This window comes from Nanorana parkeri, unplaced genomic scaffold (genome assembly GCF_000935625.1).
Source record: "Nanorana parkeri isolate BGI_ZX_2015 unplaced genomic scaffold, ASM93562v1 scaffold328, whole genome shotgun sequence".
Lineage (NCBI taxonomy): Eukaryota > Metazoa > Chordata > Amphibia > Anura > Dicroglossidae > Nanorana > Nanorana parkeri.
The window spans coordinates 1378340-1395922 of NW_017306596.1; the positions used below are offsets into that span (position 1 = coordinate 1378340).

General features: G+C 41.4%; 1 protein-coding gene across 1 annotated transcript in view; it reads left to right on the top strand.

Moving 5' to 3' along the window:
* Positions 1-1061: 1061 nt before the first annotated feature.
* Positions 1062-17583, top strand: part of LOC108788488 (centrosomal protein of 78 kDa-like) — a gene marked incomplete at its 3' end in the record, with an annotated part of 21371 nt that continues 4849 nt past the window's right edge. The window contains exons 1-7 of the mRNA XM_018558246.1: positions 1062-1315; positions 2746-2921; positions 5162-5234; positions 10608-10711; positions 11560-11734; positions 12291-12404; positions 13818-13882. Of these exons, the coding sequence (XP_018413748.1) occupies positions 1063-1315; positions 2746-2921; positions 5162-5234; positions 10608-10711; positions 11560-11734; positions 12291-12404; positions 13818-13882 (960 nt within the window). The remainder of the gene's footprint in view (positions 1316-2745; positions 2922-5161; positions 5235-10607; positions 10712-11559; positions 11735-12290; positions 12405-13817; positions 13883-17583) is intronic.

Sequence of the window (17583 nt, forward strand, 5' to 3'; positions counted from 1 at the left end):
GACATTGCAGCACACCAACCTGGATATCACGCATTGTTGCAATACAAAATGTGATCCCAGCCTGTTCCAGTGTTCTTAAAGATATCTTTCCTGAGAGACATATGGCAGCTGCCATCGCAGATTTCTTAATCTTAATGGTTATTATTATGTTCATTGACTCCACTGCTGGGGGTTATAATTGCAGTCACTGACACCATTTTGTAGGGTATTGTTGTGTTTACTGACATTAATGTTAGAGGGGTTACTATTGCAGTCACTGACACCAATGAAGGGGGTTATGATTGCAGTCACTGTTACCAATGCAGGGGGTTATGATGACAGTCGCTCACACCAATGCTGGGGTTGTTGTTATTATAATAATTGACACCAATGGTTATTTTATAGCCACTGACACCAGTTCTGGGGGTTACAATGTGGTCACTGACACAAATATTGGGGATTACTATTGTATCTAGTGCTATTTCCACTGACAATGATGGAGGTTATATTACTCCCACTTTCTTTTCAGTGTGAGTAAAAAATACAGCAGGACTGAAAGTTTTGGGTGTTGAGTTTTGGGTGTAGCCGTTAAAGTCAGAACTCCTGATCTGCATTCTTGTTCTGGCTCAGTCACTTGGGGGTTGATTTAAAAAAAACTTCCACCCAGCCATACGCTGGGCGAATGCCGTTCACGTGGCATTTCTGCCACTAGATGGAGCCAAGGAGCATAATTTCTATACTCCATGGCTCCCTCAAATGTATACATTAACAATTGTTTTTCCCTTTGCATTAATGAGCTAAGCGTTATTTTTAGATTACATTTGTTCTTCAAGCCATTCCATTATTCATGTACTATCTTTTGATATCTGATTGGTTCCTATATCTGATCCTCCTGTTAAGTGTAACCGGTTTTCATAAAGTTTGATAAAACTCTGCATTTCTTTGCAGAAGGAATCTTTTATACTATTTAGTATGTAAACCTATGTGACTAAATACCAGTAGAGATTAGAGTAGTGTTAGAAATAATTACCCTTTTCACTTCTCACCTTCTTTTTTTTCTTCCCTTTTAATTTACAGGAAAAGATGATTGATTCAGTTCAAATACGCCGCCAAGGGCCTATGGACTTTAAGTCCCATTATGAATATATGTGTGTACTACAAGATTCCGTCCCATTGCAAGCTGTTAAGGCGAATCTACGACGGGATGCCCTTAGCTTCAATGCAGATCGGATCAGGTTATCTGACTGGCCACCCATTCTGAATACCTTGAAAATTAATAAAAGCTTGATAAGTGTATCTATAAAAAGCTGTCATCAACCAGGACTCGGTGAATCAGGTTGGGACAAAGTAAAATTTTGCATCCTGTAATATAATATTTCTATTAAAGTACAGTATTTCTAAAGGAACATTTTTTTGAATACTGTGTGGGGAATAGTTGAAACCCCTGTCAGATGTCTGTTATACTGTCTGTGTCCCATTGGGGAGATCTCCCTACTGCTTTCTGTCCTAGAGACACATCGGGAAGTGAGAGGAAATCTCTACAAAGTATAGGGAGATCTTATACAGTTGTCACTGAAACAGTGACCATGTCCCATTGGATAAGAAGGTAAATCTTCCCAGTGGGGACACAGATTACCATATGCTAATCTAAAACAAAAAAGGTTTTGGCTTTAGATGTACTGTAGTCTCTTTATGAATTTGAATATAAACCATGTTCCAAATAATGTTTCTCTCTGTTCTTAGCCCTGCCCTGTAGCCATGTGTCTTGGATAGCTAGATGTATCAGTCAGGCCAGGTCATACATGGTTTGAGTATTGGCTGAATCAAGAGAAATTGCTGTGGATGGCCCTGTTGGCACCACATGGGTTGACAAAATTCTATTGTTCAGTTGAATTTTGTCGAAGGAGCCTGGGTGGAAAGTTCTTGGCTGAACAGTGATTGCAGCCAACTAGATGCAGTTCAGGTCCATCCAACTGCTGAATACAATAGCTGGCAGGAAACATTCCTTTATTCGTGCTGTTTTGCATGAATAGAGGAATCTGTTCAATCTGTCTTGTTCAGCCCAGAGGCTGAAATATTTGCATGTATGGCCAGCTTTCCTCATGTGAGCTTTAACACCAGCAGAATATAAGTTATTACAGTGACAGGGGAGCAAGAAGATGAAACAGGTCTGATAGAAAATCCGGGACAAGAAAGGGCTAACTGCATTCCAGTATAAAGTCTAGAGCAGCATTTCTCAACCATGGTACCCTAGGATGCCTTTTTGCTTTCTCAGGAGTGCCTCGAAATTTTGTAGTAGTGGGACTGTGATGTAAAGGGGGAACTGTGATGTGAAAGAGGGGCTCCTGATGTGAAGGGGAGATCTTGATTTGAAGGGGGCACTTTAATGTGAAGGGGAATCCTGCTTTTGTGTGTGTGGTCCCCTTTAAAATCTGACATTTTAGACTGTGGAGCCTCAAGATTTTGCATACTTTTAAAGGGTGTCGCCATTGAAAAAAGTTTGAGAAACACTGGCCTAGAGGCTATAACATGATAATTGTGCTAAAGAGAATATCATACTCGCATATAAATGAAATGAGAATTTAGCACTGTTGGTCCCATAAATTTGAGAAATCAAATATGTAGTAATTATTTTTGCAGAGTGGTAATGTTTCAACATAGGAATGATGGCAAGTGGTTGTTTTACTTGCCAAAATGCTGGATGATTTCTGTTCAGCATCATACTATTTAAATTCAGGTGTAGTAATTCATAATTTGAATTGACAGATTCAGAAAAATATGGGATCCACTTTCAAAGGCGTATTCCACCTATTCGATCAAAGGACATGACTTACCAGCTATGCCGAGCCCTTGCAGCATGTTTGCGTGTGTCAAGCTCTTTGAAAGAGTTGGATCTCCATGGATTGCCATTAAGGGAAAGAGATTTACGAACATTGGCTAAGGCAAGTATTTTAAATACTAGTGTGTACATCAGGGCTGGAGAAATCCCAGGAGCCAGGTAGCCAATGCTAGTTAAAAAATATAGCTGTCACCCAACTTGGTTTTCTCTAGTTGTTGTCAATGGAGCAGGCTCCTAAAAAATCCTGCTGGCTTTCGGATTGGACAGACCTGAATTCCATATTAATTTGTCCACTCCTGGTGTACATCCATCTCCACATTGAAAAGGATTGGTAACATTTTTGTCAAATGTGTTTTCAAAGTGGCTGCTGGGCTACTTAAGAAGACTACCATATAGTCACTATCTCTAAAAGGTTTATTATACTTACAGGTGTAAAATCACACACAGCAGAAGACCTATTGCCCCCAGCAACCAATTGGGTTTCAAGTAACGAATCATATTTCGGCTCTGGCTTTGCTTTGGTTTTCTTTGCGCCACTCCACTTTGTAAACCAGCTTGACTAATAATATTAGATTAGCAAATAACCTGTGTTCATGTAGATTTGTGTTTAACATTCAATCAAACTTTGTCAGCCTACTGCTAGCTAGCCCAAGGAACCTAGTTAAGATTTTAAGTGGTAGTGATCAGAAGTCACATGCTGCATTTTAAGTGGAAGTTACAAATCACATGACTTGGTTTATTCCTTGTTAATCTGTATGGGCCCGAATGCTGCACTTGATAACAGATAGTGGTACTATTTCAGTACTCCAGTCTAGCTAAAATGACTTGCCTAACATTTACTACATTTGGTATTTTATCACTAAGAATGACATTCCACATTTCTGTTTTCTGCATATTGATAACCTTCCACTATTCTGTGAGGACTGTAATGCCTCCCTGCTGTCCCAGGCTACTTTTGTCCTTGTATTTCTCTTCTTTAGCTGATAGGAGCATTACTTATTTATGTCCTTGTCGCACACATGTACATGTTATACTTATTCCTGTTATGTAATTAAAATAGAGATATGTCTGGATTGAATAAAATTAAAACATGTGCAGAGTTACTAAACAGGGGACATGTCTACTGTTCCTACTACTACAAAACAGGCCGGGCCACCACATGGACATTTAAAAGAGGTGAACTTACTTCAGGAATGAATAATTATTGTATAGGGGTTCTAGGAGACAACAAGACCAGAAGCGGGAGGTGGGGGTAAAAGAATTGACTGCAGGACGGGAGATAATTATATAGAGGTGCAGTGGCTAACTGACAGCAGGAGATGGGAGCAAAAGAAAATAGACAGTAGGGGGTAGATGTGCGAGAATGACGGTAGAAGGGCATAGCAGAGGGGTGGTAGCTACAGGGCTCTGCTGGAACTCCCCTTTAGGAATAACCAGAAATCGGGCTTCATACAGAAGTGGAGCACATAAAGTTGGTTGTGGTTTTCTTCTGAATGATTTTGCTTTTTGAAGGGCAATTTATTATTTTACATGAACCACTGTACTTTTTTTTGCAATAATGAATCCAGATTAAACAAATATACATTGCCCAGCAAAGTATTTCTTGAAAACTTTGCCCAAGTAATTGCGGTCATCATGTTTCCAAACATGGCTCTAACTCTCTCAACTCGGCTTCCCTGGACGTCCTGTGCAGTACAAGATCACAAGGGGCAGTGCAGTCTCTGGGCAACTGTCCATCTTCTAGCTTGGAGAAGGGAGGAGGGTTAAATAGGGGGAGCAGGGGAGTGCCTTGTCTTGCTATGCTTGTATGTTTGTGGAGACACACAGCTTACTAGCACAGGCAAGGGTGGCACCATAGGTCCCGGAAAGGAGCCACCCTAAAACAGGATATCAGGGCCAGTGCTCAGGGGACTAGCTGATTCTGCAAAAAACTAACACTTTTAAACCTCAAGGAGCAGCATCCTTTGTGAGTGATTCAATCAGCATTTGAAATAGTTTAAAAACCCTTTTTTATTAATATCACATTTAAAACATTTTGACTTTAATATCTCTATAAGCTGACCTCTGATTGTACTAACAACTATATAGTGCAAGGACCAGCAATAAACATATAATAATGTTGGTAGATTGTAATGTCTGTCCAGCTTTCATTTTTTGTGTCATTGATAGAATGAATGAGTGATCAGTGTGTTATGCATTCAGTGGACGTTCTCATTGCTAATAAATGTTATAGACTTTTGCTTAGAACCTTTTCTACATTGCTAGAAAAAAGAATGATTTAATAAGTCTGTTAATAAGCCCCTTACAGGGTAATAATAGGAAATGTATTTCTTCCTGCTAAAGGGCTTGGCTGCCTCAAAATCTTTGGAAAGCGTGTCATTACCATACTGTTCATGTGGAGATGAAGGACTTGAAAGTAAGTATTTATTTTCTTTTTCATTTATAAATTTTTTCCAAAACCAATACATGGTAAAAATATAAATTCTGCTACATCTCATATATATATTCACAAAAGCAACCAGATATTTGCACCTAACTAAACCCTAGTTCCATCAGTACCATGTATTATTTTTTCTTATCCTATCCCCCCCTACCCTTTGAAAAAAAGAAGAAAATATTCTAGAGTGAGACCCCAAATTTTAAATGTTCTCGGTTAGATATACTTGGTTACAAGGTTTCTATATTCCTGAGAATGGGTGATGCACATCCAACTCGACCAGATCGATCCAAATTTCTCTTCTCTATGGTATAGAGATACTGTGAGTTCCTCCACATCTCTAATTTCAGCAGAACCATAGTTGAATCAATGGTGGTGTCTCCTTTCTCCAGTACATTACAGTACAGTACAAGGATACACAAATTCTTGCTGCATCCACTAAATGCAATGAGCTCCTATATTTCTTCCTGGAGAGAGCAGAAACATGTAACAAATAAGCTGATGGATTCTCCCCCAAATCTATCCTTGCTAACCTTTTGATATAACTCTTGACTCCCAAAAGGGTCGTATTTTGGGACATGTCCAAAATGTATGGAAAATAGTTCCCTTTGTTTCCACATCTCCCAAAATTTTATCTGACTAATCCTATGCAAAATATTCGGAACTCTATACCATCATGTTTACATTTTATATCCTGCTTCTTGAAATCTACTAGAGATGGAGGAATATTGCGAGAAATAGAATATATCATTCCATTGTTTCTACGTCAACTGTCTTTGTAATTTCTCTTTTGATCAGATTAGAATTTTTTTTTATACTGTACTTGCTAATGGCCCTTTTTAAGCATTTTGTATTTTCCTGTCCCTAATGTTTTGGTGGCAGGAAGATGCGATACAAAATGTATATATGGCCACATCTTTCATTGTGAGACAAGTCATTAAAACAATCTGACTTTTTTGAGTGTTGTATTGCATTTTGAAGCCACAGAGAAAGGTAAATGCCCCAAAAATAGTAAGTATCTTTAGGGCATGTGCTTGATGGACACTTTATATATTTGAATGATCCTCCCTCATTATATATAATAGTTAAAAGGAATTTAAAAAACAAAGCCCAGACCTAACACCTATCCACTTCTTAAATTGCCTCCTGCTTGGACTATGTATATTAGGCATACACTATCTTGTCTTTCACAGGGTGATCTGCACAGAGGAATTCACTTTCAGAACTTGCTTAATAAAGCTCTTTTATTATTCTATTATCAAGCAGTATAAAGCTTTGAGCCACATGGTTTAAAACCACCATTGTTTTGTTTTTTTTGTCGTCCTGTTCAGTAGACCCAACAGACAGTGAGAGGAAATCTCTTCAAACTGAGGAAAATCCCCCTTTTTTAAGTTTTGGATAGAGTAAGGAATAGTTAAAACCTGTAAAGGTTTCTTTTTGCTTTCTGTGTCCCATTGGGAAGATTTTCTTTCACTCTCTGTCTCAAGACAATACAGGAAGAAGGAGGACATCTCTAAAGTAAAGTTGGCCATACACTAGTAGATTTCCAAACAAACTTTTGTACTGAAGATCTTTCCCTCAACTTTCAATTCGTTGATGGGATCAAATCAATGATTGATTTCGACCGTAGTGACGAAAAAACTTGAAGGAGCAGGATGGAAAATGTTTCTGGAATGTACGAAATTCTAACAGTGAATGTGTTTTTTAACTCTTCTCTCTTGAAAGATGTCAGCAGAACAAATGTCCCCATTGGATGATATCTAGTGTAAACACTTTGCCGTGCCAAGTGCTATGTAATCATGTAACTTACTAACTATGTAAGTGTACCACAAGTAGGTCATTGGCCTTACAATTTTTAGGAAATGGGAGATCCTGGACACTTTTGATTTGGAAAAGTGAACCCCTGTGTATCTGCTGAATACCACATAACTTGCTCTAATTCAGGGGTGGGCAAATTTGGCCCTCCAGCTGTGCTTTAAAGGAGAACTATGGGGTAAGTGTTTTTCCCCATAGTTCTCCTCAGGGTCACGGGAGGACATCATCTAGCGTCCTCCCGTGACCCAAAGCTCAGTATACCGCGAGCTGTAGGTATACTGAGACCGCCGCAGCTGGGACGGATCCCGACATTCCTGTCGAGATCCACCCAGCTTTGTGATAGGCAGAGCGAGCTGTCAATCTAGAGGCAGAGCCAGTTGTACCCGCCCCCTCCCCCGTTCGTTCCTCCAGTCAGCGCTCATTTCCCGATCTATTGAGCCGACGTGTGACAGTTTCATTGTCACACATCGGCATCGAACTATGAGGTTGAGTGAAAATCACTCACATCATAGTTCTCTTTTAACTGCAAATCCCATGATGCATCTGCCTCTGGGAGTCATGCCTGTTGCTGTCCGAGTCTTAGAATGCGTCATGGAACTTGTAGTTCCACAACAGCTGGAGGGTCGGAGTTGCTCCAATTGGACAGCTTGTGCTTAGCAAAGGTTATTCTTTCTTAGGCTTCTAAATGATGTGTTTGTGGTGTCCAAGGGCAGAAAACGTTGAAACAAAGATCTTCAGTTGACCCACATTGCAGGCCTGACACATTTTTGCTGATGTATTGTTGCTTTCTGTTGGTTATGCATAGGTAAGCGAGCATTGCATTTAGACTAACCATGGGCAGCAGCGGGGAGTTCACATGACATACACTGAACGATGAATGTACATGTAGGTTGTTCTGGGGTCTGTCATTCTGAAGCAAACTCTTCTATCCCTCCTGTGCATGGCTAGTGTCAATACTTACAGGAAACTTGTCATCTAGGATGAATTAGCATTAGTATGTTTGCCATACGCCTGTGAATCAGATGCTGTATTCTATTTTTTTTTCTTCCATTTGGTATTCGTACATTTTGTATATTTTATTTACAGTTATGTGATGTTCACATTTTGGAGTTCCAGCATTTTCTGCGTTTTTTCTTTAGCCTAGTAACTGAATTCAGCAGAGAGCAGCTTTCACTCAACATGTACCACCTTTCATCAACACAAATCTGTTTCACAGTACCCTCTGATCTCACCTGTCCAAACAGATCCCACCAACGTTATGTTCAAAATATGATTTTTCCTAATTATGCAGTAAATTCTTTGACTTTGGGTTCAATCAAAATGACTTGGCATTGTCAAAGAGATATTTATGTACACTCTCTGATCATCACAAGCTGCTTTGCTTGTGGATTTTAAAAAGAGCTTGAGCTGTAGATTGCACAAGCAATGGACACAGTGAGTCATTCTCGGCAGTATTTACTCCAGTGACTTGCTGCTTTTATTTTGAGGAATTCATATCTGCAGTTTCCCGGTTTCCATGGAGATCAGAGGAGTATAAATTTAAAATTGTATTTTTGAATCTGCAACGCCTTGTACAATCAGCTGTTTGATGTGCTGCAGTATGTGAATTAATGAACTTTCAATGGAGCAATCACTCAGTAAAGAACAGCACAGTCTCCCATCTGTGAACTCTAATCCCATATCTTTCTAATGCATTCTGTCCATTTGGAGAGTTCTTTAAGAACCTTTAATGCTGTCAAATTGCTGCCTTGGCGTTAAGCATGTAATTAAAGTGTCGGCTCATCTGAAATAGATATTTCAGTTTTAGGTAGATGGCAGTGGGCTCTATAACCCATCACAGAATCACCCCAGTATTGTGATTTTTGGTTTGGAGTCCCCAGCACTACTTCCCTGCCATGATCATTACAGAGTGATCTCCTTCACTCAGATGGATCCACCGTGTATTTTCTATTACAGAGCATGTAAATGTCTATGCATTGCTGCAGCAGGACACTGGAGCTACTTTGTAATGCTGGTGGGGATATGGTGAGAGGAGAAAGAAAAAAACATGGAGCTGCAAATCTCAAAGCAAACCATACAGTTATCTATCAATCTAGATTTTTTTTCATTATAGAATGAATAAGGAAGGGTTACATTTCCTGTGTTTTATTTTTTAAAGCCATCTATTTCCTATTGAGGGATTTCTCTTTACATTCTCTCCTGTAGGAAAAAATGAAAGGCAGAGGACTTCTCCAAATCAGGAAAATCCCTCTTAGTTATCATGGGAACAAGTGTCCCCATTGGAAGATTTTTCCCTCTGTTCTGGTAACAAAAATGAAAGCAAATTTGGAATTTTCCCTCATTTACAGTCCTGGTGACAGTGGCCACTAAGACAAATTAGAGAGGGTGCATCTCCTAAATGGGGACACAGACAGCAATTAAAACTATATCCAAAACAAGAGAAAATGTTGCTGTAGAACCATAATATTCATTTTAAAGAAGAACTCCGGGCAGAAGAAAACTTAACCCTTGCAGTAGGGCTACCCCCCGCACTGCAACGGTTAAGTGCTTGTTTTCTTCTAGGGTCTAAAATTACAAAGATATACTCACATGAACCTCGGCTGCTAGACTGGTCCCTACAGCCTTTCTCCTCCTCCACTCCGCCAGTGTAATGTTCCTCTCCTCACGTCCATTGCACTGTATGGACATGATGACTCACTGTTCTTGGACCGCAGGAGTGGAGGGGGTAGAGAGGCTGCAGGGACCGGTCTAGAATAGAAGTGGAGGGGGAAAGAGGCTGCATGGACCGGTCTAGGTTTGGGCGGGACCCAGGACCTGGTGAGTATATCTTTGTTATTTTTGACACTAGACGAAAGCGAGAACTGAAAGGAGAACTATGAGGTGAGAGATTTACACTCATCCTCCTAGTTAGAGCTGACGTGTAACTGTGAAACTGTCACACGTCTACTCTATAGATTGGGAAGTGAGCGAACACATACCGTCGCTCGCTGACTTACGATCATCTCCCTGGAGAGAGCCGTGACTGTCAGTCACCGCTCCCCGGAGGGATTCCCCCTCTCATCATCTAGCGCTGAGTGGAAGAATAGACGGGGGAGGGAACGGGCACAGCTGGCTCTGCCTCTAGATAGGCAGAGTCCGCTGTCAATCAGCCAGCTGGGTGGATCTCGACAGTATTGTCAGGATCCATCCCGGCTGCCGCTCTCTCAGTATATCGCGGGCAATGGCTCACTATATACTGAGCTTTGGGTTATGGGAGGACGTTAGTATATGTCCTCCTGTGACCCTAAAGAGAACTATAGGATAAAAAGGTTACCCCATAGTTCTCTTTTAACCCCACTGCAAGGGCTACGTTTTCCTCTGCTTAGAGTTCTTCTTTAATAGCACATACCAGACTTTCACCATTCCTCTTTTTAACCTATAATGAGTACCCCACGTAAAAATATATCTTCTTTTCTGTTCCTATAGCCTGCTCTTCTTCTTCTTTTTTTTTTTTTTTTTTTACTTTCTCTTTCTAATTATGAATGTTCTTTCTTCTAGTTATCTGTCAAAGTGTGAAAAATTCACCAGCAATCAAAATGATAAATTTTACTGGATGCAATCTGACATGGCGAGGAGCTGAATATATTGCTATTATTATCAAGGTAATTTGAAGGATTAAACATTAGACCGTTATTTTTAACAAAAGAATGAAGACTTTTTTTGTGATCATTTGTGCGGTGTTATAATTCAGAGCAGTTGGTCAAATGCTGGTTACCATTTTACAAGCTTACCAAAACAGCTTAGTATTTTTGATATGTAGGTAGGAGAGTGAAAAGGTACAGGAGTCAATTCTCAAGTGCCCTCTTGTCTGGCCAAGTTAGCCGTGTCCTCTATAAAATCCCCCTTTTGTACACGCTCTGATTTAGTTTTGCTTTGTTATTAACGGTTTGACCCTGATTTTTGGGATAAACTCTGCTTAAATGCCAACCCCCTTTTTGGATGGAGTGCATGGAAATTAGCAAGGCTTAGCCCACAATTTGAGGCAGTCAAGTCCCTAATAAGAGGACTCTTATTTTCCTGACAAAAAGAAATTGTCAATTTTATAGTGGAAGCATCTGGAGGTGCCTGCACATACGTCCATCAGCTTTCATTATCTCTGCTATGCCTGAATGCTGGGCCCTTCTGATCGGCCAAACTCTGCCATGTCCCGGTGGTGGAATTGCCATCTTCCACACATTCCTATTGGTCAGTGAGGCAGATAACTACGTTCCTATGACCACTGGCAAGAATGATATAGCAGAGAAGTAGTGGAAAGCAGTGTATACTTTAATGTTTCTTCCCTGCTAGATGACTGCTGTACTGTATAACATCTTTCTAAATATGGAATTGTAGAATGACTGAAGCTGAAGATGACAATGGGCATGTGGCCCAGGCTGTTGTTATTGTCCTTTAATTATACAGTGCAATGCATAATGTAGAACTGCATTATTTATTTCTGGTATCCTGTCAGCACCAGGCAACAAGGAGGCACAGTGAGGCCTGGGCAGAGAGCCTGAGATACAGAAGACCTGACCTTGACTGTATGAATGGATTGAGGCGAATCTCTCTCAACTGCAATACCCTTGTTGGTGACCAGGGAGCAAAGGCATTAGCAGAAGTACTTGGAGAGGATCTTTGGTTAAAAGGTAAGTCTAAATGTACTCGTACAAAAAAACAAAAACAATGTGAAAGCACTGGAAAAAAATAGGAAAATAAAGGTGACTTGGGGCAACTGTAAACAAAGACCCATGTGCCAAAGGCAAGATGTTTCCAAACCGCTAGATATACTGCGAAGAGACCAGTTGATTCTCTCCATATGAATATGATTTGGCAATGGAGTCCAGTTTCTTAATAATTTCCCATGTGTGTCTTTTTTAGCAATTTGTTTTCACATTGCCATGCCTATGTGATGCTTTGTTCGAGACAATGATAAAGATGCCATAAGTTATGAAATGCAGAAGCGCAGTGGGTTTGGGTGATGGCTGCATTAAACTAGTTTTGTTTTCCCAATCTCTGAAGGTAAGGATGAGGTTAGACTGTTTTGTGTGGTTTATTTCTTGTAGGTTTTTTTGTTATTGCATTTATTTCTATGGTGGATTCTAAATAAAATACACAATATTCATCTGCCTAACTAATATAAGAAGTAAAGTGATATTTGTTATCTGCTTTAAATTAAATGTTTGATGCCCCCTTCTCTCCTAGCACTGGATTTGCGACAATGTGGAATAACCAATGAAGGGGCAAAGGCTTTCCTCCATGCCTTGCAAACTAATACTACCCTTATGGTTTTGGATGTAAGAAAAAACCCACTGATAGGTATGAAGACTCATTCTCTACTTGTCGAAGCAAGCAAACAAGAAGTTGTGATGGGGAGAAATTCAAACCAAAACATAGAGGTTATCATTTATAAATCAAGAGATAACTAAATTATTTCAGTTTGCAGAAATTCTTCGTTATTTTTTTATTTTTTATTTTACACACATTAAAAATGTACACTTTGGGCTGAAAGATTACCGTCCAAAACACAAAATTTTCTGAACCAAGTTGAATAAAATGATGACAGTTGCAATTTTTTTGCTATTTTTTGTTATGGCAAAATAGAAATGATTAAGTTGTGTTAAGTGAATAGATACTAAATATGTCAAGCCTCAAAATATGTACACCTGTAAAATGGCAAAAAACTACAGTACCAAAAACTGTGCATAGGTGACTCTTTAAAGGCCTTTACAGCTCATCAGTTTAGAGCTGACACTGAAAGATGGCCCTAGATTTTTTGCTCTCACTGTTTGCATTTGTGTGTACATTAGAACAGTGGTATTTTAAAACTTTGAGGGTGTTTTTATTTTTTATTTTTTTATCTCAACACTATTGATATCACAAGCTGGCTGGTAAGCCCCATATGTAATTACATAGTGCAGGTAACAGGTTCTCTTTAAGGAACCATCGGGGGTCTGTTGGACCCCTAATATCACCTCTGCAAACATTTGAAGCTGACCCAGCACATGCTGTGTTCGATCAGCTGCTGCCGTGCCTGAGAGGCTGATGATTGACAGCTGTGACCCTGGGAATGCTCAGAGCTTAGTGCTACCAGGTTCATTCTTCACAAAGGAGATCAGCGAACAGATGTGCATTGATCTCCTGCCTCTCTCCATCCTGACATCTGACATGATGGTCCTGGGCACAGCATGTAGTAGTAATTCAGGTGGCTTTACAACCACCTGAATCACTTGTGCTTCAAAGCTGGCAGCAGGGAGAAAAAAATGTAAACAAACCCGTGTGCTATAGCAGTATATTAGGGTAATCAATTTTTTGTAACTTTTGTTTAACTGTAAGGCCCCTTTCACACGGATGCTCCGATCAGGTCCGCCTGTCAGTTTTTCAGATGGACCCGATTGGATACCCAGTGCAAGTCTATGGGCTGCCTTGTGTAATTGGATGAGTGTCCATGTGTGGTTGTCTGTTTTTAGACATTCTTTCTCTGGTTAATACTCTGTATGGAACTGTACACCGGGGACAGAGGGAACTGACACATTTTTGTGTGTGGAAATTTCAGCTTCAGTTACTAAGCTCTGCAAAAGGCTTTTTACAATAAGCTGCAAGAAGAAACTGTAGTTATATAAATGAGCCATGCTGGCACAGTATAAGAACGCTAAATATTTATATGCAATATTTCCCAAAAACAAAAAAATATGCACATACGTGATATCCATTTCTCCTTTTCCTTCCTAGATCATGAACTGCTGAAGACTGTCATTGAAAGAGTACTACTGCATTCACATGACACAAATTCTGAGGTATGCATCTTAAAGAATCCAAAATGCAATTCAACAAGATTTGCTTGCATTAACATTTTTTGAGTTGTATTATATGAATGTTGAAGTGTATTTCCACTCTTGCGGTCAAACTTGAGAAAACCCCTCTATATGTTTTATGTGTTCCAATTCACACAGCATAACAAAAAAATATTTCTCTTCCGTTCATTGAAGGACACAGGAAACAGATCTAGGATCATGTACCGTAGGGTAATATCGCTCCTGCAGGAGAAGGACGCTAGGCACAAAGCTAAAGACAAATTATAGACTGGGTCGGCCCCTGCTGGTGGCCAAACCACACACCTGCTGACAAGTCTCCATTTTTTTGCCTAGCGTCAGGAGTAAGGAGCTAAGATTTTTCTCTCGGGTATTCTTACCTGACCTTTTCCTGTGTTCTTCGCTGATCTTCTAGCAAGTGCCGCCAGGGTGACAAGCTGGATGTGGAAGATCCTTGTAGTCTCCCCTGTGCGACCAGCGAGCGCTTGCAGACTCTGCTCCGGTGGGTCGGCTGTGACCACTCTGTCTAGACGGAGTGGCCTGTGGGTTCATCCCGGTGGATTACATATGACTGGGGGTCTCGGCCGGCCAGTCACAGCAAATCCATACAGGCTGGCGGCGCTGTGACTGCGGTCGGGGGCGTTTGGCCTTCCGCTGTCCCTGTTCGTCCTGCATTCCTGGCCTCTGCGAGTCCCGTGCCCGATAGCTCGGGTGGTGGCGGTGGCTGCGGTTCAGGGACGGTGCGCGTCCCCCCATGGGTGGTATGTATATGGGGGTCGACCTGGGACTGTGCAGGTGGTGTTTGGGGCTGGGACAGGCGGGCTCCCGGTTCCTCAGTAGCGGTCCTGGGATGAGGGGGATTCCTTGTAAGTGGCTTTGGGGATGTCCTGTGAGGGGTCTGTGGGCCTCGTGTGTCCCCTGTTATGGAAATTCGCTTGGCTAAACGCACAAATCCATGCGGCACTAAAGTGCAGCAAAGTATGTCAAACACACAGAATTTCCCCCGTGCTCTAAAGCACAGTTGTATTAAAGTCTTTTGTGCAAGGACCGGAGGTACCTCTGTAGAGTCAGGACACAGGTGTTGCTTTCATGCTGCTCGTTCTGTGGTTCGGTTCTTAGCGACCTCAGCACAGGTATTTGTTTATTTTTATAGCTGTCTGACAGGAAGTGATGTCACAAACAGGAAACCAGGAAGTGATGTCAAACACCAACATCACTTCCTCAATACATTAACATATCATAGCCAGCCAACAAAGCACATGTACACAAAAGAAAAGGGAGTGTATGTCTGTATCATAGTAGAAGCGGTGTGCATAGCCCATAGACCCGTGTGCACAGAATTAAACCCGTGTGCACAGCCACATGCTTTTTCCTAGCCCCCATCTTTCCAGACCCACAAACACAATCTCCCATTACCACTGGAGCGAACTTTATCCAGCACTGCTCAGTGAGCAATGCCCAATAACGTTACTATGATTCCTATGAATGCGTGCTTATCTGCAGGGACAATGCCATACTATCTCCAGCTCGCTGATCAGACACATCACCCCGCCTCCTTCCTTCCCTTCCCTGCCCGATCAGTGGACTCACCTGTTACCTCCTTCACTTGTGAGCCTCGTTGCTGGAGGATGCCTGGGGGTCCTGTGAGGGGCGCTCCACGGTGCTGGTGCCGTTGGGCGCCAGATCCGGGTCAGTCACGTGCAACAGCAAAATCGAGCCCCCGGCTTCACATGCGGCCTTGCCGGAGGTCGCCATTTTGTATGTGGGCTGCATTGCTCTTTTGGCGACGTCACTTCCTGTGACATCACGCCCCTGCCTGGATCTCCGTGTCCAGCGGCTAAAGCGGTCCTTTTGCGATATTACCCTACAGTACATGATCCTAGATCTGTTTCCTGTGTCCTTCAATGAACGGAGAGAAAAGGATTTTACGGTGAGTACAAAAATCCTATTTAAAAAAAAGATATATTTCTTACCTTTTTAGCTATTTGGTTGTAGCAGGCAAACATAACTGAATGCAGGTTTTTCTGAGCACCTTCACCGTGATCTGTCCTTCTAGAAAGACATAGGACTGAAATGTGTAGATTGTGTTTCTCTCATTTATCTTATTAACATTTGAATGCACAAGCCAGGGTTGTAATCCTTTAACCCTTTGTTAGGGCAGCCAGTGTTAATATCTACTTTAGAAATCATATTGAAATGGTCCAGCACTGTACAGTGTTAAATCCCTTGCTCCTCAGAACAGCTCCCTAACACTAAGGAGAAGCCAAGTAGAAATTTTAAGTAGAATTTTTAACCCGTAAGAAGCCAAGAAACCCTAACCCAAGTAACCACAATTTAAACTTCAAGAGGCGTTTTTAAATGTATTTTTAGCTTATGTATGTGAATGGGAACATGTAACAAATATAAAATAGGTGTTATCCCAATTTGGCCAACATGTATTCACTTAGGTTACACTTTTTAGGAACTTGTTTTGGAACAATAGGTAAAAACACGTAGGGGTTGATTTATTAAAGGAGAACTATGAGGTGAGTGCTTTTCACTCACCTCATAGTTCTAGCCGACCTGTGACAATGAGACTGTCACAGGTCGGCTTAGTAGATCAGGGGGTGAGCGAACACATAGCGGCGTTCTCTCACCTCTCGATCCTGTCACGGCTCTCTGACGTGACAGGGGAGGGGCTGGATTCCCCCCTCCCCGCTCTGATCCGCCAGCGTTGACTGGCGGAACGGACGGGGGAGGGGGCGGGTACAGCTGGCTCTGCCTCTAGATAGGCAGATCCAGCTGTCAGTCACGCAGCTGGGCGGATCCAGACATAATTGTCGGGATCCGCTTCAGCTACGGCGTCTGCGGCGTCTCAGTATACCGCGAGCTACAGCTCGCAGTATACTGAGCCTAGGGTGACGGGAGGACGCTAGTTTGTGTCTTCCCGTTACCCTAAGGAGAACTATGGGGAAAAGCACTGACCCCATAGTTCTCCTTTTAAGCAAGGCTCACAGAAAGCCAATGTAAAAGGGGAGCAGTGCTATATTTATTTAGGCAGAAGTATTATGGGAACACATTTCCTCTGTAATGGGTAGAAATATCCGTGTGCTCTTAGAAAACATGCCCCTGACCAGTTGTCTATCTGTTATAACTGAATAAAAGGGTTGAAAATGTAATGGTAAACATGGAGCAAATACATGGAATAAAACACCTAAATAAGCGATCAGAAATTATTTGCCGTATGAGAAGCAGCAAGATTTATGCTAAATACTATAGATGCCTGGTTCAGAGATTTACAGTCCTCTCCAATAAATATTTCTGCTGATTGCTAGTCTATAAACTAAAAATAAATATTCCACATGTAATACTATGTATGATATGGGTTGCAGTTACAAATGCATTTTATTATGTAATCGATTGTAAGCTCTTATGAGCAGGGCCTCCTAACCCTATTGTACTGAAATTGTATTGTAACTGTACTGTCTCCCCCATTTTGTAAAGCCCTGCACAAACTGTTGGCGCTATTTAACCAGTTGACATCCGCGGTGTTAAACCCCCTTCCCATCCAGGCCATTTTTCAGTATTCAGCGCTGCGGTACTTTGACTGACATTTATTCCGTCATGCAGCGCTGTACTGAAATGAATTTTATACCCTTTTTTGGGGACAGATAGAGCTTTCTTTTGGTGGTATTTATTCACCACTG